This window comes from Pavona decussata, unplaced genomic scaffold, assembly GCF_977016875.1.
Source record: "Pavona decussata unplaced genomic scaffold, jaPavDecu1.1 SCAFFOLD_36, whole genome shotgun sequence".
Classification (NCBI taxonomy): Eukaryota; Metazoa; Cnidaria; class Anthozoa; order Scleractinia; family Agariciidae; genus Pavona; species Pavona decussata.
In genome coordinates this window covers 825304-852359 of record NW_028145458.1, presented here as the reverse complement: position 1 = coordinate 852359, position 27056 = coordinate 825304, and the positions used below count along the sequence as shown (strand labels likewise).

Below are 27056 nucleotides of genomic sequence, written 5' to 3'. Positions count from 1 at the left end.
TTTGCCGACCAGCCGACAGTCTTCAAAGTGAACTTTTCGTTTGGTTTCATTCTGCGCAATACAGAGACTGCGGCTCTCCAATATCACAACCCGTCTGCCAATAACAACCTGGTCTTAGAAGAGCCTTTCCTGGTCTCCAATCAAGATGATTTAGAGCGCTTGTATGGACAAGTAAACAACATCGATTTCCTGGAGTGGATACGCCAGCAGAAACCAAACAGTAAATGAGTTGTCGATCTCATTACGAATGTCACCTGGTTTATCACAAAGATTCGCGATCATCCCCTCGGCCGAGGGAAATATCTCCCACATCACATTGTAGAGAACGGTGGAATTATCCCGCTCGATTGCGATATCCGAAGAGGCAAACCCTATGAAGATAACCTCTGTTTCTTCAGATGTCTGACCCTCCATAACGGATGCCACACAAAGAATTTAGAGAGAGACACGCAATACTATTACCAACAATACCAAGATGCTGGGTTGGGAAAAAAGAAATTTCATGGTGTCAAGATAAGTGAATTAGACGATCTAGAAAAGTTGTTTGAAGTCAACATTCAAGTGTACAGTCTTGCACCCACCCAAACACACGGGGAAGACGAAACAGAAGACAATGAAGACGAACCTGACATTGCTGCTACGCTCCTCCGCCGCTCGCATCGCCACTATCCAAGCACTCCATTCCTCAACCTCTATGAGAACCACTTTTCTTACATCAAAGACCTGGCCCGCTACAGTAAATCATTTCAATGTTCTCACTGTGGCAAGCACTGGAAACGAGTGCATAACTTGAGACAACACGAGAAGAACTGTGATGGGAAAGTTCCCTTTAAGTACCCAGGCGGAGCCTACCATGTCCCGACGACTATCTTTGAAGAATTAGAAGAGGAAGGGATCAATGTTCCGGAAGAATTCCGCTACTTCCCTTACCACGCCACCTTCAACTTTGAATGTTACTTTGGCAAGGAAAATGCTAACCAAGAGAAAAACACAGACAAGTTAACCTGGCAGTCATCTCGTGTGCGCTTGAGTTTCAATGTATGCAGTAACATGCTTGGTTACCAAGAGCTGAAATGTTTTGTCCTGGAGGGCAACTCCGAAGAGCCGATGAGAAAATTTGTTGAGTGCATGGTCGCCATAAGCACGAAAAGTTCTTCTCTGCTACGCCAACAGTACGCACCCGTGTTTGAAGCGCTTGTCCAAGCATCTGTACCTAGGCGTGGTGAGACGCACGAAGATCAGTTATTGCAAATGCTAGTGGATATGCAAGAAGGAAATGAGGAGTCTAGCAAAGATGAAAATAGTGAAGAAGAGAGCGAAGATGAAAGTAGAGACATTGATTTAATGGCGAGCGATGATGAGGAGGATGAGGAAGAAATCGAGCCAGAGAACGAAGAAGATCGCGTCTTTTTAGATGACGAAGTGAGTGAAAACGATCCGTCGTTTTATAGAAGATTAAACGTAGAGTTGGACCAGGGGAGAAGACAAGAAATGCCAGATTGTGAAGATATGTTAATCGGAGAGCAACACACCAGTAACAACAAAGTCCTTTGTCAATTAGAAGAAAAACTGAATGGCTACATTCAAGAACTGCCAGTCTTGGGCTTCAATTCTGGCAAGTATGATCTCAACGCTGTGAAAGAATTTTTATTTCCCTACCTCATTGAGACACAGCCAGTCAAGTTTACTGTAAAAAAGAAACGGCAACCACATGTGCCTCAAGACTGAATACCTCAAGTTTTGGACATCACAAACTATCTCGCTCCCGGGTTCACCTACAACCAGTTCCTAAAAGCATACAAGTGTGAGCAGACCAAAGGTTTCTTTCCTTACAAGTGGATCAACAGCCTGGACAAGCTAGAGGAAACAACACTACCCCTCACGCTGCCTTCTATTCATCTCTGAAGAACAAAAACATTACTTATGTCCAGAGATGCAGGCAATGGTGAATTTGGCAATTTTGAATCAGCTGAGTTCGAATGGAGGTTTGACAACACCAGTCAACTGATCAATCTGTATGAGACTTTTCCATGCCTGTACGATATAAGATCAAAGGATCACAACAATCATGACATGAGAGAAAAAGCTCTGGTAGAGATTGCAGCAAAACTTGAAACAACGAGTGAGTAAATCTAGTTCAGGTGATAGTTTGCCATGCTTTCTGCTGTCTCCATGATTTCTCCTCTACATTAATTGCGAGTTTCCCTGTCGCTTTAAAGAAGAAGCTTTATTTTTGAAATTTGAGTTGATGACATGATAGAAATGTTGTGAAAAAAAAGTAAATCATCAGCTTATAACTATGATCTGGTGATGTTTTAATTATTATTAAGCTTTAGGTTTCATGTTTTATTTCTTTCTGTTTATGTCAGCAAAGCAGGGATTCAAGAGTTTTGGTCAGTTTTTAGTGTACAGTCATGCAACAATGTGTAGATATTAAAGCTGCAAATTTAATTGTTGCTTTAATAACACATAGCCGTTAACAAATGCAAGTCAACTATTAAAACAAGTTAAAATATCAAATTAATTTCCACTTAAAAGAACAGGTTTTCAGCAGTAATCCTTAACAACACAGTTTTCATTCATGAAACATTGAAATTTTCAGGTGCAGAAGAACAAAGGAAAATTGAAGGTCTCTGTACACAGCATTCTCGTGAAAGAGCTAAGGGTAACAAAAAGCCTAAAAGTGGTTCTGGCAGAGATGATTTGACCCCTGTCAGTAAATGGGAGGCGGCTTACAGTTGTCAACTTCACTTTTGCTATTCTCAATGGAAAGGATGTGACAATGGGTGAGAAGGAAAATTATGTACTTGCTGTTAAAAAAAACCATGATAATCTGAGAGAGAGTCTAGCAGACCTTCAAATGGAAATGTCAAACTTAAAGGAGATAAGTGCAAATAATTGCACCTATAGAATTGAATACTTTTAAGGAGGAGATTGGCAATTTTTAGCACCGGTATGTGGTTTAGGCAAGGCAAATGAAGATTATGCTTGCGTGCGGTGCAAGTGTCCCAGGGAACAATGGTAGGACACAAGCAAACCATGGTCAATTAATGACCCCAAATTTGGTGCTAGAACTGTCGCAGAAATAGCAAAGTTTTCCACTGGAAAGAGATTCAACTGTCAGGCACAACCATTATTTGATTTTATATCTATGGACCATGTCATCATAGATACCTTACATCTTTTTCTGAGGATTTCAGATGTTTTGATTGACTTGCTCAGAAGAGAGCTGAGATGAAGTGATGCTAATGAGAAGAAAAAACCTTTGATGGATTCCCAAGAGAAAAATATAAACACATGGCAAGTCATGAAGAATTTGTCAAAAGTATGGGAATCACTTCTAACTTTAGAATCAGCAAAGAGAGCAAAAAGCTGGAATATAGAGATCTTACTGGACCCAAACAAATTGATATTCTTTCAGAATATAAACATTCCTGTGCTTTTCCCTCACTGCAGTCAAAACAAGGAAATACAAGTGATCTGGGCTAAATTTATGGACATAATTGGTGATTTGAAGCTAGTTCAAGAGGGTATTCTTGAACTGCACAGAAATATCAAATCATGGTTTGAACACTTTCTCGAAGTTTACCAAGCAAAAGATGTGACTCCCTAAATGCATGCACTACGTTGTCATGTCCCTGAGTTCCTGTCACTTTATCAGAACATGGCATATTACACACAGCAAGGCTTGGAAAAATACAATGACAGAGCTTCAAAAGATTTCTTCAAATCCACAAATCACAAAGGGGTTGATGCCCTCAAACAACTGTTTTGCAAGAAAAACAGGATTCAGTTCCTGGAGGTAGCAGGCTATGAAAGGGTTAAGAGCACCTACGAATGCAATAACTGTTCAAACAAAGGCCACAACATCAAGACATGCACATCATCATGAAAAAATTGTCCAGCTCCAATTTGCCGTGCACATCTTGTGAAGGAAGGTGGCAAATGGATGCCCAGACGCTAGCTTCAATATTAACCAGAGTTAGTTTGACAATGTTATAAAATGTCATTTAGTTCTTGAGGAAGGATTTTCTGACCCTGGTCTCCCCTTAGTTTGGTCACAATGTTAGTCAGGGTCATAACATTTAATACTTCTAGAACCCCTTAAAATATCACCTTTAACCCATTAACGGCCGAGGCGCCCAAAACCGGCCGATAAAATTCGCACGTCCGCGCTAGGTTCCTGCCTCCCCTAGAAGGGATAATTTTGTCCTCTATTGTTCTAATTGTCTTTAGAAAAGACTGACGAATCAGAATCTATCGTCTGCGCATATATTTTTAGGTCTTAGGGGGGTCTAGACACAAAAAGGTTTTTGTCTTCCGAAAATATCAGATTTCATCGATAATGGCGGGCCACGCGCTTTACGCTTAAATATTCAAGACGCCAATTTCGCATTTTCCGAAGGAAAACACACCTTTTCGAAACGGTAAATCGAAAGAGGAACTTCTAAGGAATACTCGACAGTTTCAACAGCGGAAATCCAAGCATTAACGGCGAAGAAATTATGCTTCGAGGAAAATTTGTAGTTTTACCGAGGCGACGAGCTGGCGGACATCTCAAATCATTATTTTCGCCATGGACTTTCTTGGTGATGTTAGAGCGTTTCTCGCAATACAACTCACAAAGAATTACAAGTTTGATTGTGGATTTGTACTGAAATACTATTCTAATTGATCGATTCTTCGTATTCCGTTTTTCGTACTCCGCACGGGTCGATAAATTCGCTTCAAAATTGACTCGCAATTGCTTCAAATCGCTTGCGAGTCGGTCGCCTCGCGGCCAAAATTATACGCGTTTTCTTCTAAGACCTATACAAAGACTTATTTGAATAAATGTTTTAATTAGGAAAGCTTTATTGCCTGTTTTTCTTTCTATTTTCATTGATGAAACGTGATAACTGCCTAATCTTGCGTAAACAAACACGTCTCCTCGAGAGCGGATCAAATTACTGCCATGTGACGCGAGGATCAAATTTCATCAAATTTTCGAAATTTTTACCTTCAGCTTTGTTTTTTGGGTAATCTTTAATTCGCAGGTAGGGTATTTTATTCGACAATTAGAAATTCTAGCTATTCCAGACCAAAGGAGTGCTGGTTCTTTGACCCAGTAAGTTGTCAATTTTTACTGCACATTGGGTTAATTATTAACAATATGCTAATTTGTGAAAATGTCAAAAACACGTGGGCTGCAATGGGTTAATTTATTTTGCCAAAATAGGCCATTTTACAGTTGTTTACTCGGTGACCCGGCCTATGAATTAACTAGCCTGTATTTACCAGCAGTCTCGCTTCCAGCCATAAGCCAGGCAACTCAGCCACAACTGTAAAATAATATTGGAACTTTTGATTATGAATCTCAAGTTTTTGGCCAAGATGCTATATAGTGGTGCTATATAATGGATTGTTATTTCATCTGTTGGCATGGTAGTTGTTCCTGTTACCATCACCTCTCACAAACTAAAATGTAATAAAGTAGCAGTTTTCAACTTCTGTTCTAGCATATTGTATTCAATGATCGGACTTATTTGTCCCAGCCAATACTTAATAGTTAGTGGAATTACATAGGCAAAATATCCAGCTGGATTTAAAATTCTTTCATCCCACTTCAGCCCCAGACATGAATCAAGCACCCTATTTGACTCCAATTGTTTAACCATCCTCAATCTTTGAAGAAAGCTGGGCAAAACACTCCCAAGACCTGCCATGAAAACATCTTGTTCAACATTAATCAGGGTCCTCTCGCCATCCAGACCAAAGCTTTTTCTTTATTTCACGAGCAAGTTGGCCATTGAATGACTGTTTTCTATCCTCTAGAGAGTTTTTCGATGGAATGAACAGCTTTTCGCTGTAAACAAATGGGAAATATCCAGATACTTCATCAGTCTCAAATACCCTACGAAATACCACGCCTACAATTTCCGCCTATGCAAACCCAACCCATTTGACTTGTCAGGCAATGCCCATAATAACTATTTTGCGCGGTATTTTGGTGAATAAACTCCCCACCTTGAAGTACAGCAGTGATCTCAAACTCTACAGTGTGCCAATATTTTCGTCTTTAAACGTGCAATATTCAGGAAACAACATTATTTGCAGTGTTGCAGTTTCATTTTTAACCCATGTTGGAACAAAATTTACCTTCGATTTCTTTGTTAACCCATGCTCATTTAGTGACCTTTGCAAGTTTACAAATGGAGAATTAATAACAGACGGACCCAAGACCAAAAACCAAAGGGTTGATGTGTTGTTCTCCCCTGAGAATACTATTTGCCCCCAAAGAGCTCAAGGGCAAAAGTGATTTATGAGTCCAAAGCAAGACCAGCGCTAATACTGGACCATATTAAAAGACATGCCATGCCTGTATATGACAAAACAGCAGTATTAGAGAAGGTGTGGAGAGAGTGCATAGCCTCTATGAATGCAAATTTGCATGAATACCAAAGTAAATAAGCCTGATTGTGATCACAGGGAAAAAGCGTGAGAAAAGCGAAGGGAAACAGAAGCAGATGGCAGACATGACATCAGCATAGAAACACCTTTGAAACCACAACCAAGCATTTCCAAGGTTGGTGAGTACAACGATTTTCTAGCAGGTACTGCACCAAGGAATATGTCAGAACTGAAACTTATGAACGGTTCTTTCGCGAATTTGGATCAGCAAGAAGGAAACCTTACTCGCTCTCAAAGTACAAAGTAGCTGTTCAGGAATGCATGATGATAATAATAATAATAATAATTTATTATTTATATAGCGCGCGAATCATAAACAGATGCTCTCGCGTGCTTTACAATGATGAAAAAGCACATGGCTTCAAGCTACAAGATGCTGAGCTTCTATCACAGTGCATTAGCGAATCAGCTATTTGCAGCTCATGCCGACACTCAAAACCAAAACTCCAGCAGAGATGACCTTGCTGAATCGCTGTATTTAAAATGCTCATCTTGTGATACTATCAAAACTCTACAGACAAGTGAGAAGCTCTAACACTGGTCTAGCATTGGTGTGGTTTTTGCAATACAAGTAATGACAGGAGAAATTCTTGACTACGAGGTAAAATCCGTCATTTGCAAAGAATGTTGATCTCATGAACACTGCGATACAGAATCAGCAGACTATCTTACATGGAAAGAGTCACACAGGATTGATTGCAAAGTGAACGACGTAGGTTCCTCAAAGACAGAGTCTTCAGGGGCCATTGCCATATTCAGCCATATTTGATAAGAGGAAACTTATATATTCCACCTTTGCCTGTGATGGTGTTAGTAGCTGTTTTGGCAGAGTCAAGTCAAAAATGGTGGAACTTTATGGAGATAGATTTTCAGTTGTCAAAGAGGAATGTGTTGGACATGTTCAGAAACGATGAGGCACTACCCTCAGAAATAACAAGAAAAATTTAAAGGGAGCTGGGCTAAAGATGTGAAAAGTTTTGAAACACATGGGAAAATGATGTTGTCATAAGCGTACCTGCAAAGCTAAATTCTGTTACATGTTTCCTGGCGGTGCATACAAGACACCACCAACCAGTTTCCTGCTGCTCAAAGATTAAGGCTTCTTTATTCCTACAGAACCCAAGTACTTTCCTTCCACAGCCACCTTTGACTATAAATGCATGTTGAGATCAGACATCAGTCTCAACAATATAGAGAAACTCACCTGTATTGCCAAGCATATACTGCTGAGTATCAATGTCTGTTCTACTGTGCCATAGTTAGGTCAACCCAAGTGTATTGTTTTCGACAGAGACTCAAAATAACTTGTCAAAAGCATTGTGGAATGGATTACCTAGCAAAAACTAGTGGAGAAAGTGCTCTTCATATGAAACAAGAGCTAGCCCCATATTCAATACAGTTGACCAAAAACTAGAACTGAAACAATTAGGTTGCAGACCAACCACAGAGAGTAACATGGCCCTGAATGGGCAAGAAGGTAGTGATGATGAGGGAGAAGATCTGATATAAACAGATGATGACTGATGATGAAAACAGATTATTTTGTAAATGATGAGGTGGAAGAGCAAGGGCTGTCATTTTACCAAGTGATTGAGAACGAGAAGAAGGGATTGATGATAATCAGACTATGAAGACAATAAACACAGGTTGAACAGCCCATAAGCTAAAAAGAAAATAGATCACCCTTTGAAGAAACTAACAGAAAGACTTAAAGACTTTATGAAAGAGCGTCCATTTCTTGGCTTCAATTCTGGAAAGTATGACTTGAATGAACATTATTTCTGTGTTCCATTAAAACACTCTTCATTGTGATAGACGACTACTCCAGATTTCTAGAGGTAAGAATCATACAAAGCACAAATGCATACAAGCGGTTACCCTAGCACAAGAACGCATAATTACCACACATGGTCTGCCTGAGAAGACAACCTCGGGCAATGGACCCCCATTTCAAAGACAAGAATTCGCAGGATACATGAAGCTCAAAGACGACACCCATCACAAATTATCGCTGCTTTGGCCTCAAGAAAACAGTTTGGCAGAATGATTCATGTAAACTTTGACCAAAGCGGTTTGCACAGCAAGAATTGAAGGGCATAACTGGCACATGCTCTCTATCCATTCCTCCTTGATTACCATTCTACTCCTCACTCAACAACAAGCGTTTCTCCAGAAGAACTATTATTCAACAGGCCACTTTCAAATGAAATACCAACAGTGGACAATCCCACCAACCTCCCTAAAGAACAGCACCATAAAGCAGCCAGTTTCCATCACCTCAGAAAGGTTGAGATGAAAGAGCAGGCTGCTCATGCCCATCGCATACAAACACCAAAACTTGCAGTTGGCAAGACCATTTTTCGGCAAGTTTAAACCAGTTACAGGTCTCACAGGAAATAGAAACCCTCAAGGAAAAGAAGAAGACCTTTGAAAGGAATCTCATGGGCCTAAAAGGAAACAGTGTATCAAAGAAAAGAAAATTGTCGAAAAATCAAAGGACAGAAAACATAAATGGTTCAATGCATATATCATATCTTCATTGTAAATCTCCTTCCCAACAAGCTTCCCCATTGTCTTCTTTACCCCCTTTCATGACAATCCCTGAAGCCTGTATGGACCCAGAAGATGTGGCAACGCTGCTGTTTAGACGAGATGCACCATTCATTGTTTATCTTTTGCAAGCAAATGTTTTTAGCAATGCGACAGGAAGAAGCATGCACACCAATCTTGAGCCGTACATTACGGAAAAGGTATGTACTGCATCCTGAAGATTAATTTGTTTATCTACTGTAAAGCACCACGGACAATTTTTTTGAGTTGTGCGCTATGAAAAACTTTTCTTTATTTTTTTTCTTTTTCTACAGTAAAAAAATGAAGCCGGAGAAGTATATCAAGTTCTCCAAGAATCCTCCTGTTTCCAGACATTTCTTGGCATGTAATCGATCAAAAAAAAAAAAAAACAGTTAAGGTAAGGATAATCAGTATAACCTGATGATAAAATTTTGTTTTTACTCAAAGTGAAGTGAAGAGTTTGTAAAAATGTGCCCTATCAACATGTATACCCAGAAATTTTTCTCTTGGAAGGGAGGGTGTTTCAAGGATAAAATGAATGGAAGTTGTATAATTTTTAGCAGGTGTAAACTGGTGATTTTATTTCAATTGTTAGACGTTATTTCAAAGGGTATAGCAAAGTTGATGTAGTTACTTTGAAAAAAGCTAAATAACCCGACCATTCAATGCAGTTAAACCCTTCAGACTGCGATAAAGAACATCAGAGTTTATCATATGGTGCTTGATTCATGGCATTTCCCTAGCAACACAAGATGTAAGAAGAAATGTGTGCAGAGGAGATGGGGTTGCTAAGGGTCTGGTGTCAAGAGACAATAGGGCTAAGGATACCATTGTACAACAAAAGTACTCCATACTGTTACCAAGATGCAAGAACACTGTCAAGAAAGTTGGTTATTGTAACTACTAAAAAATGCTAATGGTCTGACAAAAATCACTTTCTGCTTAATGAACCTCCAGAAAACAGTTTCACAAAAGACAGCTCGTTCAGTGTCACCTGATAGGAACTTCTCGTTTCCAGTCCATGAACACCTTACATTTAGACAGTGGAGGGGTTTCCCTCAGTATTCACTAAAAACAGGTTTTAAGACTAGATGGAAATAACTTTCAAAAATAAAGAGTAAGAGTAACCACAAGTATGGCAAGTGGATATTCATGTCACGCTGAGGCACAACATTAAAGAGCATGGAGCAATTAATAGCTTAGCCGATCAAAAATTTCCTGGTCAAGAAGACAGTATTGTTAAAGGTATTACATGGCTGACAATATATTGGAAAGGTATTCACAATTATTATAGTACATAACGGTGATTATCTTACTTTTTCCAAAACCACTGAATAACTATCCCCAATATTTATTACTAGTGGTGTCTGACAAATAACAGCCACATTCCCGCTTGAAATCAAAGACAATTCCACGAGAGAAACACATATTCAAAAGTTCCACATTTAGAGATGTAGTCATATGGATAGGTGATGCCAAAAATAAAGAGTAAGAGTAACCACAAGTATGGCAAGTGGATATTCATGCCACACTGAGGCACAACTATAAAGAGCATGGAGCAATTAATAGCTTAGTCGATCAAAAATTTCCTGGTCAAGAAGACAGTATAGAAAATCTGTTGTTAAAGGTATTACATGGCTGACAATATATTGGAAAGGTATTCACAATTATGAAGGTACATAACGGTGATTATCTTACTTTTTTCAAAACCATTGAATAAATATCCCCAATATTTATTATTACTGATGTCTGACAAATAATAGTTACATTCCAGATTGAAATCAAAGACAATTCCATGAGAGAAACACATACTCGAAAGTTCCAAATTAAGTGATGTAATCACATGGATAGGTGATGCCATTATTTTTCCCTTCAATTTGGTTCATATACGTATTTCTTCACTTGATTTTGAGAATGAATAAGTCATCAAAACCTTGAAATTCTGCTGAAAACACTTAAGTTTTGTAATAACTTTGACCCCTTAAACAATTTTGTTTCCATTATTTACCTTGTCACAGTTTATATGTATTTCTTTTTTAGGCAAACTCGACTTGTTGCCACAAACGAAAAAAAGAATTGGGGTGGAATACAGCTCCTGTTTTGATGTAATGGATGTTGGAGAGAGGAAGTCAACTATTGAAGAAGACACCTAGCATCTGAGTCAAGATGCCAAATGATGTCTTAAGACCTATCTGGAAATTTCTGATATCGCTTTCCCTCACATTAAAAACATCCTGGGTGAGATGTGTGAAGAGGCAAAGCAAATGATGAAGGACAGTTAGGTTTGTGGTGTCACAACCTGCAATGGTTGTTTGTGGATTGATGGCATTTTAAAGAAATCTCTTTTGAATTATGGGCACCTTTTCACGAGCATGGCTTATAAAATCTGTAGTGATAAGCTCTGGCAGGGAAGCCATCACAATCTTTGACATACTCCAATTTCCAGACGCCATGTAAGACTCCCGTGTAACAGTAAAAAGTCTTCACCTCACCAATGCCTGAAAAGAAACCTCACCAGTGGTTTCAGCACAAACAGCTTCCCCGCATCTAAACATTCTTGCTTACACTTAAGTGAAAAAGTGGCAAAGGATATTAATGCAACAATAGTTAGGAGAATGGACCAGACGAAATTCAAGTAGTATATTCTGTAAGCTATGCAAACCAACAAAAGTTGGAATCAGTTTGCCACAATGACAAATGTTAAGGAAATTCGCCTATTTTAAGTCCTACCTTGACCTCAGAGTACAAAAAGAGTGTGTAGAAGGTCTGCAATTTTAAAGCGAGAGACCATAGAAATGGATAAACAACGAAAGGAATCAAGACTTATTAAGGCAAATACACGTCAAATATTTGAGCTGCCAACTATTCCAAACATGCACCACATTCAGGAGTTTATCAACAACCTAACGTTCTGTGTACAACCCCAGCAGGAAAACTTGAGCAAGTCAATGGTTATGTTTCCATGACTTTCAATAAGCTTCCCGCAACAACAAATAATTTGGTGCGCAGATACCTATCATGGGAACAATGGAATTTAGAGAAGTTAGCAGAGGCTTTTAAGCTTTGGACATGATATAGCGTCACCGTTTTCTTTCTTCTTGAACGAAAAGAAATCGTTAAAACAGGTAAACACAAAAACAACATGTAAAAAAGCAAATAAAACATAAAATCTGTTAGCTTTTTAATTAACATATATAGTGTTCATCTTAATATTGATTGCAGGACTTGCAGCCTGAAAGACGCCTGCAGTTGGTTCTAGCAGACCTAAGAGGCAGGGACACTGATGCAGACCAATCTCTGCCCACATCATTCCATGAAACACAGCTCAAAAGAACATTGATGAGCACGTTAAGGAGTCGTCCAATGCACTTGATTCCTTCAGGATTTTTTATGTGCTCTCCGTTCCTGCTAAAACTGATGATGGTTTCAGGTATTGACTGCTTATCATTATTTTTAATAACACTGTCACTATCATAAACTAAAATACCATAAATCTTGCACATGAATGAGACAGTGATTTTGTGGGTTTCTAAAGCGTTAGATTATTTTTAATGTGGATTTTTTTACAAGTTTTTCCTAAATCAAAAATTAAACAACATTCTCAATAATGTTTACCAGAGGACCACGTTCATAGTTATTGTGTCTTATCTCCTTGTTATATCTATTATTTGTGAATATGGCAAGAACATGATTGCAAAGCTGGGGGACCATTACTATCCAGGGTCTCAGCATACAGACGACCGCCAACAGATCCTTGCTGAATGGCAAAAGGGTAAGTATGACCTGCTTCAGTGAAAGGAGAACGAACTGCCCCAAACCATCCATGAGGGAGCTGGATTCATTACAGCTACGGACTGGTGCATCTCTAGACTGTTACAGCCAACCTATCGGTCACACTATCCAATGCTGTCGTTTAGAGCTGAAGTCTGTTTCAGTTGCCCTGTGAGTAATGCTTGGCCTAAGAGGGCTGCCAGTGTCCTGAAATGGCAGAAAAGTAGGTTGCGGGCACGAATAAAGAGAGACCTCCACAATCTATTGCTCCAGATCTCCATCAATGGTCCAAAGCAGGAATCAAAGGAGCTACCTGCACTTATCCAGGAAGTTGTGGCAGTGGTTAAAGGAAAAAATTGAAGAAAGCTAAAGAAGCTTCCTGCTCTCAACTGTTGCTTCCTCACCCACACCAACAGCTCAGTTGCCAGAGGTTGTTGCTATAGAAGGTGATGCACCACAACATGCCGAATCTGTTCAAGAACTGAAACAAGAGGCTGCAGAGGACACAATGCCATCCGCTATCAAGCTTGAACTGAGTTCCTCCCGGGTGTCACAGTCTAGTACAGAACATACTGTGTACATACTCAACTAATTAATAAAACGTTTTTGCACGTAGTAAACGTAAAAAAAAAAATTAAATAAATAAAAAAAAAAAAAGAATGGCCGGGCCTGAATTTTTTTTGTTGTTGTTTAACTATTTCAAACTGCATGCATGTCAATTAAGATGACATGTTATATTTTCCTTACATTATCAGCTGTCTATGTTTTGACCATTTTAGACTCACTGCATACATCAATGAAGCCTCTCTCTCTCCAATCATTAACTAACAACAATTAAGCAATTTCAAATGTAGAAATAAACCACTGACTTTCTGTATTTAGTGTTGGCTAATGCCAGAAGAATTCCAATAGCCGTAGTGGAATTATGCTTGTAAGCACTTTGATTTTTCTTTGTAGATCATAATTTTTTTTTTCTGCACTGACAATGAGCTTGGTTTCCCCCTTTCCTTCGCCAAGCTGCTGGATGAATTCACCACAATCTTCACACTGGTCAAATAAATGACATAGTCTTTTCAGACTGGAAAAAGTAATGGTGACAGAACCTGGTTTTTCTTCTACCTCCACACCATACCTTGTGCGGCCAAGAACCTCTTTGTGTTAAAAGTTAAAAACCTCTTGTGGCATAGGGAGATCGAAGATGACCATCCACAGGTGCAATTTACTCATCCTTGGAGATAGCCAGCGATCAAAAGGCAGATTTCGCTGGAATCATACAACACTCTAGCATTGGATATAGTTTACCAAGTTTATGTTTAGGTTGCTCACGAATGCCTTTCACAACTAACTCAGCAATCTTGTTTAGTCGCTTGAATGTGATATTCAGATCCCTCAATTTATGGGCATTCGAAATTCTTCGCTCAAATACTGACTTCTTATCTTTGAGCGCCTCTTTTATTGAGAATATTATTTCTTCTTTGTTGGGTTCACATCGATCCGCCAACTTGGATTTAGTTATACTTCACCCCAGGTTCTGCGAGGCCATATTGAAAGTTGGCCCAATTTCGAGCAAAAATTTCCAAGCGTGTTCACTTTTCAGACGGAGGGAGAAGAGAATCGGACGTTTCATCTGGTGAAGAACTAGTTAAGTAGGCTGTGTTTATTTGTTTTATCACCATCAAAGTCTTATTGACCGAGTCACATGGCGACTGCATCGAGAAACCACGTGGGCTTTGGCTAGGTCATTCTTTTGATTGTAGATTACAGGAATTTGCGGTCCAAATTCACTCTGAAGGAACATATGACCTTCACTTAGAATTGTCTAAGGTCTGTTCTGTAGTGTTTCACGGGATCAGGGGGGGAGGGGGAGACAGTTGACAATCAAGTCGACAAAAATCGCAGCACTGACCCTCACATTGTTATCCTCAAGCTGGGATATAATGATTTATGCAATAAGGATAGCAACCCCGAGTCATTCACACTTTCCACAGCCGCCCTAACAGAGATCTTACTCACAGACTTGAATTTGCTGTTTATAGGTGTATGTGAAGTCATTGCAGGGTAGAATGAGCCTTTCAGCAGATATAACCAAAAGGCGGCTCATCTGAATGGTCACCTGAGGGAATCATTATGCGGCAACTAAGTGTTGGCAGCATTGAGGTTTGATTCAGCCAACGAATAATGCCGTGTACGCACACAATGGCATCCATTTAAACAGTATGGGTCACCAGGCCCTTTATAGGCGAGCCATTTTGTGGGCATTGTCCCAAGTGTAGCAGAGTTTAGATTCATCTTTAAATGCATGATACATAGATTTATGAGAAATGTCACTTTAGTCAGTAGTACTTGGCACCATGTGAACTGTTGCAGCCATTGTTTTGGGCCGTAAGGCAATAATTTCTATAGCCCCAGCGTTTATTTTTTGGGTGGCCAGATTGTCACCACCCATTTGTTTTTGAGGGACATACGGTTCTGTCTTTAGTCAGCATCGGTCATGATACTTATTGGGCAGAAGCACCATTGCTCTGGGTCATTCATGTACTGTAATGCTCTTGCATTATTATGTATGCCTCCCTTGTGGTGTTATAGTAATGTCATGTCTGTCAGAGTGTTTATGTTTATGAATCTGACATCCCCCCTTGTTATATTATGGTTCAACTTAGGGTACCAATATGTGGCTGTTTTCCTTTTCTCATGCATTCACAGTTTGCGACTGTCCTTGCAAGCTCTTAGTAGAGCTTTACACTTGAGTTTTTATAGTTTACACATATTGATATCCCAAAGTTATTTTAGTTGCCAGAATGCCACCTTCGAGGACACAGCGACTCGGAGAGAGTTGCTAAGAGACGTTGAGTACTTGGCCATAGTACTACCGCTTCAGAAGCAGTGCACCCACACCCATCATTCCTTCAACCGGTCCAGTCCGGGTTACAGGATCCCACCCATGCTGTACCAGTGCCAACACAGCTTGCCATTTCCAAAGACATTTTGGCAACCCTTTCGATTACAATCACAACAGTAGTCTCTTGTGCCTCGCAGAATGTCACCCAAGTCCCCCATCTGCAATAGCAGCAGTCCCTGAGCTGCAGTTCATTCCCGATCCTCCTCAAGGGTCTGGTTCAGCAGTAAATGGAGGTTCAGACCTGGCAGAAACAATCCCCTCCTAGCAACACAGACCAAACCATGCAAAACACTATAAACACAACAGTATAACAACCAGTTCCTTGCTGCCCTGTGTGGTAGCCTCACCACAAAGTATTTACACTTTTTTGTGTTCTGCTGTTTCACTAACTCATTGAGTGCCCAATAAGGTTAAAAAACAAATATGGGTTAATGAGTGTGTAGACTTTGCACTGCTGTTAAATAGAAGCCTCACTCAATCAAATGACCATTACACTTTGAGGGTAGACCAAGGTGAAGGAGGCAAACCAGCATTAATTCCAGCATCTAATCCCAAGTGGCAGACAGTTCAATCCATAGAGCAGTGGGTCTCAGCCTTACAGGTTTTTGTTGCCATTTATTCAGAGAAAGCCCCTCATGATACCTCGGCCCTCATTAAGTATGGGTCAGTGATTCGGGAATTGGCCTCCCAGGGAGCAAATTGGAAGTTCTATGACAAGAACTTTCCTAGCATTAGGCAGATACAAGGGGCACCCTGGGACCTACCCTTCAGAGATTCAGTTAATGACTTTATACCACCAGAGTTTCGCTCAGTACAATATGCCAGGTTCGATGACACAATTAGGATTATCAAACTGTTAGGCGAAGGCTGTACCTTATCTAAGGTAGGTGTTCGGAGCAGGCTTTTAGCCAGGCGGCCGTCCAGCCGTCCAAAGGACGGCCACTTCTCAGAAATGGAAGATTTTCGTCGGCCTGTTTTGGGCGGCCATTTATGAACTTCTGTGCTTAATGTAACAAAACATTGTCTATAAATTTAAAAAAATTACATTCCTTTTTGCTCTCAAGAGTTGTTTTAGTGTTGCTGTCGTATTTTTCTTCTATATTAACACTTTTTTAGCGAGTTTCCTTTCTGTTTTGATCAAATGAATCAAAGTTGAGCGAAGGGATTTCACAGGCAAAGCCGCTATTCAGTGATATTGGCTTACCAAGTCGTCCCCAGGCTACTTTGCCGGCTGCTATAAATAAATACGCACGTTGGTGATTATTTATGAGGATACGAGTCTTGTCTACGCTGGGATTCCAATTGAAGACATCGACGACGAGGCAGCTAGAGTATTTTTCGACTGCCAACCGCGAAGAATATAAAATCCAAATAACGCAAAATTTAGGCCCATAAGCAGTTCGACAGTTTAGGCCTTACACTGGTTTATTAAACTGACTTACAGTTGTAATTGAGTAGATTTGTTTTCTTCGAAAAGGTCTTTGGCTTTGCACCACCAATTGTCTGAATGTAAATAATGACTACACAACACATAAATTAAAGTTCTTTACTGAAAATAATAAAAGATATTGCATTTCTGAGATTGGGAGACTAGACCAGAATGCAGTTCGACCAACAAAGCCACGCATATCTGTTCTTTCGTGTAAATCATGACTTGACAACTTCAAATTTCAATCACTCTTAATAACAACTGGAGTTCCTGTCCCAAATATAATTCAATGTTAAACAAGGTAAGTTGAGGAAACGATAGCTTAGTAAAATTATCAAGGAAAAACAGCGGTTTAATAGGTAAATTGAAAGACGTTTACAGTTGTCAGAATCGCGGAAATCACGTCTAAGAGGCTTCAATTTTTCAAAATTTTGTGGGGGAGCATGCCCCCAGACCCCCCTAGGAGCATGGTGCCTGTGGCGCCATGCTATGTGGGCCTTCGGCCCACATAAAATTTGGACTCCCACTTTCAAAATCCTAGCTAAAAGCCTGGTTCGGAGTGTTTTCTGCATCATCCCAATACATCCTTTAGACTACCAGTTACTTGGAATGCAATGGAAAGGGAAATACTATGTCGACTGCAGCCTCCCCATGGGAAGTGCTAGCTCATGTAAAACCTTTGAGGCCTTCAGTACCGCAATGGAGTGGGTAGCATGCACTGAATGAGGGATTCCTAGCATCATACATAGTTTAGATGACTTTCTTAAACTTATTCTTATATTCAGTAATCAGGACTTGACATTGTTTGACATTTATTCTATTGTACATGAAGATATTTATTAAAAATTTACAGTTCTGTTTTAGATTTCACTTGTATAATAATTATTATAAAGTTTCAGGCCTTTTAATTGCAAAGCGATTGTCAAGTACAGCGTAAATAATGAAAATTTTCTGATCTGTTCAACATTTAACTTACTAAAATTCACTACAAAATTAATTGTTTCCTGTAATTAAGGTCTAGAATTAATTATTTTTGGGGGGGAGAAGGGGTTGTTGTAAGTTGTTTTGTCTTTTGCTTTGCAGTTTTTGAGACAAAAATGTCATTCAAGACATGTTAAAAACAAGACATTTACGGCAAATTCAGTTCCAAGAATAAGTTTCCCGTGGGGTTTAACACCAGAGAGTAAGTCAGAGACCACAACAGTGAGAGGAAGGAGAAACAGAAGATGTATGCAGACTGCAAAAGGAATGCATGTGAAAATGACATCATCAAGGTACCAAAGTGCTACTAGGCAGAAGAGAGACAACAGGTTGTCAACACCATTCAAACAAGTTCCTTATACAGTTGTTCAGTAGAATGGGAACAATGTTCTTGTTGAAGGTGACGGTTTACAATAAAACATAACTCACGTTAAGCGGTATTAGAGCTTGAGGATGTTGTACTCACAGATAAGTCATCAGATGCTACTGGAGACAGAAACTTGACAACTAGCTCAAAATCAACCTGCTGACACGAGCTACAGATCATCAGAAAATGACAACTCGCCAGAGTATACACCAGCAGATTCTACTTTAGAACAGAGTGATTCTACCTCCACCTAACGTCCTTCCAGAGTTAAAATACTACGATCCAGATAAAAAGATTACGCTCCTGGCTGTATTAGGCTGGTCCCAGGAAAGGACATGTATTGGACTTTGTCTGGACTGAATTGTTTATTGTTTGTTAGATTTTTGTCTATACCTTTTCTTTGAGTAAATCTAATTATCCATGCTATAAAGAAGGATTTTCAAAGACATCTGCATGCATTTTAAGTTTTTTTAGATTTCATTTTGTTATTATGAGGTTTTGTTCAAACCAACATGTATTTCAAAGAAGGGAGGAATGTAGTATACACATGTTGCCAACCTACCCTCCCTACCCACACTATATGTATATTGTCACGGACATGGGCAATTCAGGATGATTATTAAAGTAAGCACATGGAATGTACATGAAGTTGTGTTCTTGGTTTGATCCATGAATTGTATCATAGTTAATCATGGTCAGTAAAGCTGGAAATATTCTGCAACAAAGTTTGCCCAATACATGTGCTAGCCAAAGGAATTCCCTGAAAGTAAGTGTAGACACCACCTGCACCAAACCAGGAGCTAACCACCTTCTGTTACATCTGGTAAACACAATGCCATTGTATTAAACAGTTATCTGTTTTCAGCAGGTTTTCCCTGGAAATCAATGTTACTTGATCTCGTCGCACTTGCATTAGTTGTTTAGCACCTTATAAAAGTTCATCAACATTACACAAGAACTTTACGCAACAATACTTAGTTTTTAGTTCTTCACACGCTATGCAATTCTTGATGCATGCTACTCAATTGCAAGGGTGGTAACTAACTTTTGACAAGTTCTGTAAGTTTAAATGTGGCTAAATGTAATTTAGGCAAGGTTAAAGTCAGCTCAATGCAGGTCAGCCGTTGCCTCTCGTCACGGCTCAGGGGCAACCTTTGAGCTCTCTGCTGGGGGGCACCCAATGGTTTGCATCGCATTTGCTTTCTTGCTGGCCTGCAAGATAGGTCATTTTGCTTTTATTTATTTTTTAAGCTCCTTTTGGTCAAGCCTTTTAATTGACATGTCATCTTTGCGTCAGACGAATAATAGTCATTCAGTCGCTCTGAGCAACTTGCTTTCGGTGAACATTGTTCACACTGAGCCAGAGTCGCGGTCTATTGGTTGCCTTGTTTGTAATTTGACTTCTTTCTTTTCCTTAAACCGCCCATCACCTTATATTGTTCTTATGTTGTCATATATATTTAGTATAAATGTTGTTTATCGATATTTTATACACATAAGAGGCAGAGTTCTGTTTTCTTGATACATTTTTTCATTTATCATTAAATCAGGTGTAAAAATACAACTATTTTGTTTGTATAAGATTTTAGACACCTGAAATTTTTTATACAGAATATCAATACAGATTTACAATTTTAATTTACAGCAATGAAATCGTGTGCCCTGGGGATTTATGTGAGCCTTTCAATCTTGAACCTTTGCTATAACTAACTCATAATAATTTATGTAATAATTAAAAATATCTTTTATAATAATTATAAAATAATTTAAACCTTTTCTATCTTAGATCTGTCATGATATGGAACAAAAAGATGTGATCATGCTTACCACCATAGCTGCGGAGGGTATGTTCCATTGGAAGTTGGGGAGTTTAGAACGCGGGAAAGCATGGCAAGCTGTTGCTGTAAGCCTGAACGCGAATACAACACAGTCATTTTGTGTTTTGGCTAGATCCATTTGGGATAGATTTAACATTTTAGCTAAAAGAGTGAACAAGGCTGCTGCCTAACGGGCGCCCAAGGTAAGAGCATGGGCGACCAAAGGCCCGTTTACACGTTAAAAGAGAAGGAACGGCTCGGTTAGAAACAAGTACCGGTTCCAGACGAAATCTTCCGTTTACACGTACAAATTCTGTAATGTACCTAACAGAAAAAGGCACGGTACTTGAGAGCCCCTTGGAACGGGTACTAAACGTTTACATGTTGTTTTCTTCGAGACCGGTAACGATAGAGCTCGCAATAATTAAACAAAACTGCTTCGATTAGTTGTTCCTATGTGCTTACACATACAGTACACTGTGCGTATCTCCGACTATCATAAATTTACAAGCACTTTTCTGGTTTCTTCTGAAGAAGAGAACACGAAATTCACGTTTGAGAGGGCGAGTGATTCTTCAAAGAAATGCTTCTGAGAGAATGTACCGAATTAGGAGAAAAACAAGGCTTACGGTTCTCCTATTAACAGCCCTTGTATCGCACTTCACAGTCGCACGGAGCTTGTGGCAAATTCCAAGAACAAGCGCTTGGTTTGATCTTGCATACAGCCCTTGCTCTAACGATCAATGGTATGCTAAACAACTGACATGGAGTACAACGGGCACAGAAAAAACGTAACAGAACGGTGCCGAAAAAAGGGCGAGCGTTTACACGTTGAAAAGAAAACAAAAATGTGGGTACGGAACCGTTTTTTATCGGTTCCGTTCCGAAAGGGGTCCATAGCCGCCTATGGACCTTTTTAGGAACGGAACGGATAAGACTGGAACGGTTCAAGTACTGTTTACACGTCAAATTTTGTCGGAGCCGTTCGTCTTTTTATCCGAGCCGTTCCAATTTTTTCGGTCGTGTAAACGGCCCTCAAATTTCGGTACAAGGAGCCCGCGCGGGCGCCTGACTTAACACACGGCATTAGACTTAACCTCCTTGTACATTATATTCCTTTAGCTGGAGTAGGACTTTAAACAGTGGAACTGTTGATATGGTTAGCGATGATGCGATTAGGCAGTATAAAATTTCCACAAGTAAACCGTAAATTATGTAAACCTAACGTGTTCAACTGTGAAGCTTTGTCGAAACGAACGAAGCCATCGTTTCCGAGTCCGGATGGCAGTTGAAGACTGGGTCTGAGATTTGACTTCCAAATATGGAATAGCAAAATTATGGGCTGTTTGTTGCCTATGTTGACATTCGTGCAGTTCATCGTTTGCTTGGGTTATCGTCGATTTGATAACTTTTTTGTGGCGAGAATGGGAAGCTATCTTGCGTGCTATCGACTGGACGTGCTTGATGTTCGATTTCATGTACCAGTTTGCAACGTATCAGCATTTTCAAGAGACTTTAAAAAACAACACGCCAGAGAACGCAGTATGATATTTCATATTTGTAATGTGATGCCTTTACCTTGAATAAAGAAATTAAAGTAATGATCAACTTTGTGTTGGTTGTATTTCTGCCTTGCTGCACGTGCTTAGCGCCCTTTCCCGCTAAAATCGGCAAAGGTTCTGCTTTTCCCGCTAAAATCGGCAAAGGTTCTTCTTTTCTCGCTAAAATCGACAAAGGTTTCAGCAATTTGTCTTAAGCCCAGTGACTACAATGGAATTCTCGCAACAGGTAAGCAATGTTTATTTCTTACGACTCCGTATGTGAACATTTATATTAATATAGATAACGATTTGGAAACTGTCTCTTTCAAAACAATAAAATATATTTCCCGCTTTTAAAACACAACCGAAGATGCTGTGCCTTCATTTGACCTATATTCAATGCGGTTTTATTTAATCCGTAGTGACAACTTGACATTCTTGACCTTCTAAACGAAATAGCAGATCAGCTAGGTAGCTGTCTGTGATTGCCTCGCAAATTCATGCAAATTTTCTTTGACTAATGAAATTTGAACCGCGTTTGTTTTGAGATCAAAGATACTGTAAGCTTGATATTTCACTTATAATAAAAACGGCTTCTTTTCGCGTACAGTTTCTACAGCTTCGATACACTGATGTTGAGTTTGGTTCTGGAACATGCTCACAGAAAAGTGCAGAAAGTTTAAGACAGTAGCGCTTGAAATGTAACAAATATCATTTTCGTGACACGGCTATTTTTGTCGTGGAAGGAAATTTGATCGGGGCAGATTTTGATCACGTGCTAGGTAACCAGTTCTGACGGCTCAGATGGAGAATCTCTCTTTTCCATAACCAAACCAGGAATTTACCTTCAAGATGACCATGCAACGATGAATGTCTTGTTTATTCATTCTCATCTTAGTTGAACATCAATTATAAGGAAATTTGGCAAAGTTAAATTTTGTTGCGGGAAAATACTCGGTTATAAGACGCACCCCGAGTTTTGAGAAAATTTTTATCGAGCAAGCACAAATTTTCGTAAACAAAGGTGCGTCTTATAAGTGAATAAATACGGTACTTCGGTTATCAATTGTTTTCTTCTGATACTGACTTGTAATTGGGCTATATTTTTATTCGCTTACAAATACAAAATCTTTCGGGGTTTGGCCGCGGGAATCTTTATTCCTTTAGTGACAGATATAAGATATTTTAAAATGAAATGCCACTTGATATCTTTATAGTAACGCTACACTGTGTATAACTGGTCTAGCCTCATTGAGGCCAAGGTCCTAAATAAAATATAACAAGTTTTGAACAGTTCACAGAGTGGGCCGGTTTTCTTTATATTTCAGGTTGCTGACTTAAAAACTTTGAAAGAAGCCCTGATTAGCAATAACCAAGATTTGTGTTGCAAGTTAAGGGACAAATATTCGCGAAAATTAAACCTTAACCAGTCCTTCCCGAGATCTGATAAGCTAAAACAAGACCAACTGGCACAGTCCCTTATTCCGTGTGATGCACCAACTGGCCTTATTGCTCATGAAGTCGCTGGGGATGGAAATTGCCTGTACCACGCCATTTCTCTGGCCCTTGTGGGTACAACAGAATACTCTACTTGTCTTCGTATTCTGACAGCCATTGAGCTGTTTGAAAATACTGCCTACTATGGAAACCATCCGCGATTCCGGGAAGCTCTTCAATGTGGGTGTCCCTTTGGAGAAGTCACCGTTTTCACGCTCGCACTGAAAGAAAATGGAATAGCAGAGTGGGAGCACAGTGGCAACCGTGAGTCTGCTATCCAGAGTGAGGCAATTGGGGGATGTCAGCTAGGTGAATGGTCGTCGCTGATGCACATCATGGCACTTTCCACAGTGATTTCCAGGCCTGTCTTTACAATCTATCCAAGTTGTGCAGAAGCTATTCGCCCCCTCTTACATGGCTTAGTGAAACCACGTATTAACAGGCCAGACGTGTTTTCCAATAATGATTGCTTTCATATTCTGTGGTCAAGGGATGGTGGATTAGACAGCCGCCCAAATGCTATTTATGTTCCTAACCACTTTGTCCCCCTTTTTAAAAAGGAATATGCCGATCATGCAGTCAAAACTGCTAAAGACTACCGCAAAGTTGCTGACCAGTCCACTAAAAAAGCATCCCCCCCGAAAAGGTCGTTTAGTTTGGAAGACTTTTGGTTTCCAACAGAATGTAAAAAGAAAAAGAGAAATGAAGCAGGCATAAACAATAAAAGAATGAAAATGGGGGATGATGGGAAGACAGAAAAGAAGACAGAGGACAAAATAAAGATGAAGGAAAAAATGCTGGTGGAGGAAGAATTAAAGATTCAGGATGACATGAAGATGGAAAAGGAATTGAAGATGCAGGATGAAACGAAGATGACAGATGAATTTAAGATGCAGGACGAAACAGATATGGAAGATGAGAGAAAAATGGAGGATGAGAGGAAAATGAAGGATGATCAGGGGAAGATGGATGCAAGAAAAATGGCTGCAGAAAAGAACATGGAGGGTGAAAGAAAGGTAAAGAGTGCAACGACGATGGATGATAAAAGGAAGATTGAGGTGAATAGGAAGATAGAAGAAGATGGAAAGGATGAATCGGATAGGACAAGGGAAAATCACGCTAATGCTATGGACAAACGTAAGGAATATGAACAAAAACGGACAAGGTCATTTCAGTGGAAGTGGCTTCAAGCCCATTCTTGGTTGCGTATAAACCTTGTAAGAAAAGGCACAATGCAGCCATTCATTACTAACACACCCTACCCAAATTCACAACCTGTTGGAACAGCAGTGAAATCAATGTACTGTGGTGTTTGCTCGAAGCACCCTTCTTTAGCATCAAAGGACAGTGAAATAGCTAAGAGAAGTGGGTCAAGCAACTTCAAAAACGGGACATTAAAAAAACATGAAACAAGCCAGAACCATAAAAAATGTATTGCTGCGGACAAAGCCATAAATGATCCGAAAAAAACTGAAATGTACAAGTGCTGTAAGCAGTTATACGAAAAAGAAGACGAAAAAATGGAGAAGAAATTTAAAACAGCCTTCTACATTTCAGCATTAGAACGGCCATTAGATGACTATGAAAGTCTCTGTGCGCTTCAAAAGTTAAATGGGGTGGAGCTGGGTGAAACTTACTTAACACGATCTGCATGTACTGAGTTCATTGAGCACATAAGCTCTGTTATGAAGGAGGATCTCGCAGACAAATTGAAGGAATGTAACTTTTTCTCCCTAATGATTGATGGAAGTACAGATCATGGTGTCATTGAGGAAGCCATTATGTATGTGCGCTACTTGGAAAAGTCAGTTGGAAGACCGGTCACTGCATATCTTGGAATCGAAGAACCTAAGGCTGGAACTGGAAGAGGTTATTTAGATGCGGTTGATTCCTGTTTCCAAAGAGTAACCAACATGAATTCAGTCACCTGGAAGGAGAAAATTACAGGCCTGGGAACTGATGGCTGTGCGGCAATGACAGGTGAGAAGAACGGAGTGGTTGGTTTATTGAGGCAAGAAAATAGAGAATTTATGGGATTCTGGTGCGGAGCACACAAGCTTGAATTGGCAGTTGTCAAGTGCCTAGAAAAATACCCAGATTTTGTGAAAGTACGTGATGTCCTTCGCAGTTTATACCAGGAATATCACTACAGCGCCAAGGCCCTCAGGGAATTAAGAGAGTTAGCTGAAGCACTAGATAACCAGATCTCTAAGCCTACTAATGTGTTTGGAGCTAGATGGTTGCCACATCTTCAAACCGCACTCCAGGTACTGTTTCGGGGATATAAAACTCTCATGATGCATTGCCAGAACACAAGAGAGATGCGTGTAGGATCAAGTGGTAGACAGGGGCGAGCATCATTTTCGGTCAAGTTCTTAACCTCATTCAGAGGGTTGCTCTTTACCAGTTTTCTGTGGGACATTGCGGAGGAAGCAGCTCATTTAAGTAAGGTTTTTCAAGCTGAGTTTCTTACAGTTACAACCGCAGCGGCAGCAGTTCGAAAATTTGAATTACAGTGTCTTAATATGAAGTCGTTAAATGGTCCAAGACTTGAGGCGTTTTTGAAAGAAGCAGGGGATGGCAGTGTGTTCAGAGAAATTGAGATCAAAAGGGAAGACAATGATATTGAACAATTTGAGAAGATCAGAAAGTCTGTTTTGGATGAAATTGGACAGAGCATGGGAGAGCGATTCCATTACCTCTTTAACGACCCAGTTGTAAAGGCTTCTTCAGTTTTAGATCCAGACACGTGGCCTACAGATCCTGAAGAGTTAGCGTCTTATGGTTGTGATCAGCTCTGTGTAATCGCTAACAGGTACCAAGAGCAGTTGCAAAAAGCTGGTTTTAAAGCTGAGTCTGTCAGTAGTGAGTGGCAGGGAGTTAAGAGCCTTGTGAGTCTAATGAAGCACAAGACAACACCTGACATTTACTCTGTGTTGTTTTCTAAACAAGAAGAATTTCCTAACTTCCTTTTGATTGCCGAGATTGTGTTCACCTGGCCTTTGTCCACCGCAGCTTGTGAGCGAGGTTTCAGCTCCATGAACCGCACTAAAACTATTCAGCGTTCAAGTCTTGCAACTAGGACACTGGACAACAACTTGCGTATCTCAGTTAAGTACCACAGCCTGAACAAATCAGAGAGAGTCAAGGCCTTCGCTCAATCTGGGCACCTTGCCAATGCAGTCAAGCATTGGCGAGAAAACAGTGTCAGAGCCCGACGAGAGAACTGGGTGGACAAACATCCAGAGGCTAGAACCTGGAGTTCTCTTAAGGGGACAAAACCAAAAGACTGATGAACATTGCTCAATGCTGTGATTTAATTGTAAACTACACTGTGAATTCAAAGGATCTGTTTTGGACCCAAAATTGGGAGTTTTTCCTTGAGTAAAATACAGTACTATTTGAGGGGCTAATTAAGCTCTTCTAAAATGGAGCTGTTTTGGACAACTCCGAGCTGTTTTGGAGAACTTATAAGACTTAAAAAAATGATCTTTTGAATTTACAATGTAGTTACATTGACATAAAATTCTTTTATAGCACAGAATCAGATAGGAAAATGTTATTCAATTTAAATGATTCCTCAAATGTTTAGCACTTCATTTAATGAGATCCATCCAGGCTAAGGTTTACATAAGGCACTTGATGTTCTGTTCTGTTTTTCCTGTTCATGTATAAAAAAGGCAAGGAGAGGATTGGTCTACTTTAGAAAGTTTTTGGAAGACTAGTTAAGTTG

General features: G+C 39.8%; 1 protein-coding gene, 1 long non-coding RNA gene and 3 pseudogenes across 5 annotated transcripts in view; 4 read left to right on the top strand and 1 right to left on the bottom strand.

The window, feature by feature from the left end:
• Positions 1 to 27056, bottom strand: part of LOC146484233 (uncharacterized) — a 56298-nt gene that overhangs the window by 22389 nt on the left and 6853 nt on the right. The gene's annotated exons all lie outside the window — the stretch shown is intronic.
• Positions 1924 to 3974, top strand: LOC146484237 (uncharacterized; annotated as a pseudogene).
• Positions 6791 to 18758, top strand: LOC146484235 (uncharacterized; annotated as a pseudogene).
• LOC146484236 (uncharacterized) lies at positions 12238 to 15956 on the top strand (annotated as a pseudogene).
• LOC146484234 (zinc finger protein 862-like) lies at positions 23121 to 26778 on the top strand. The gene has a single exon (XM_085105030.1). It carries the CDS (start codon positions 23650 to 23652, stop codon positions 26614 to 26616), a length of 2967 nt encoding a protein of 988 aa, XP_084961156.1. The 5' UTR covers positions 23121 to 23649; the 3' UTR covers positions 26617 to 26778.

Bases quoted from the DNA above. Each gene is read 5' to 3' on its own strand.
- LOC146484234 (XM_085105030.1), top strand. From the start codon at position 23,650: ATGCACATCATGGCACTTTCCACAGTGATTTCCAGGCCTGTCTTTACA.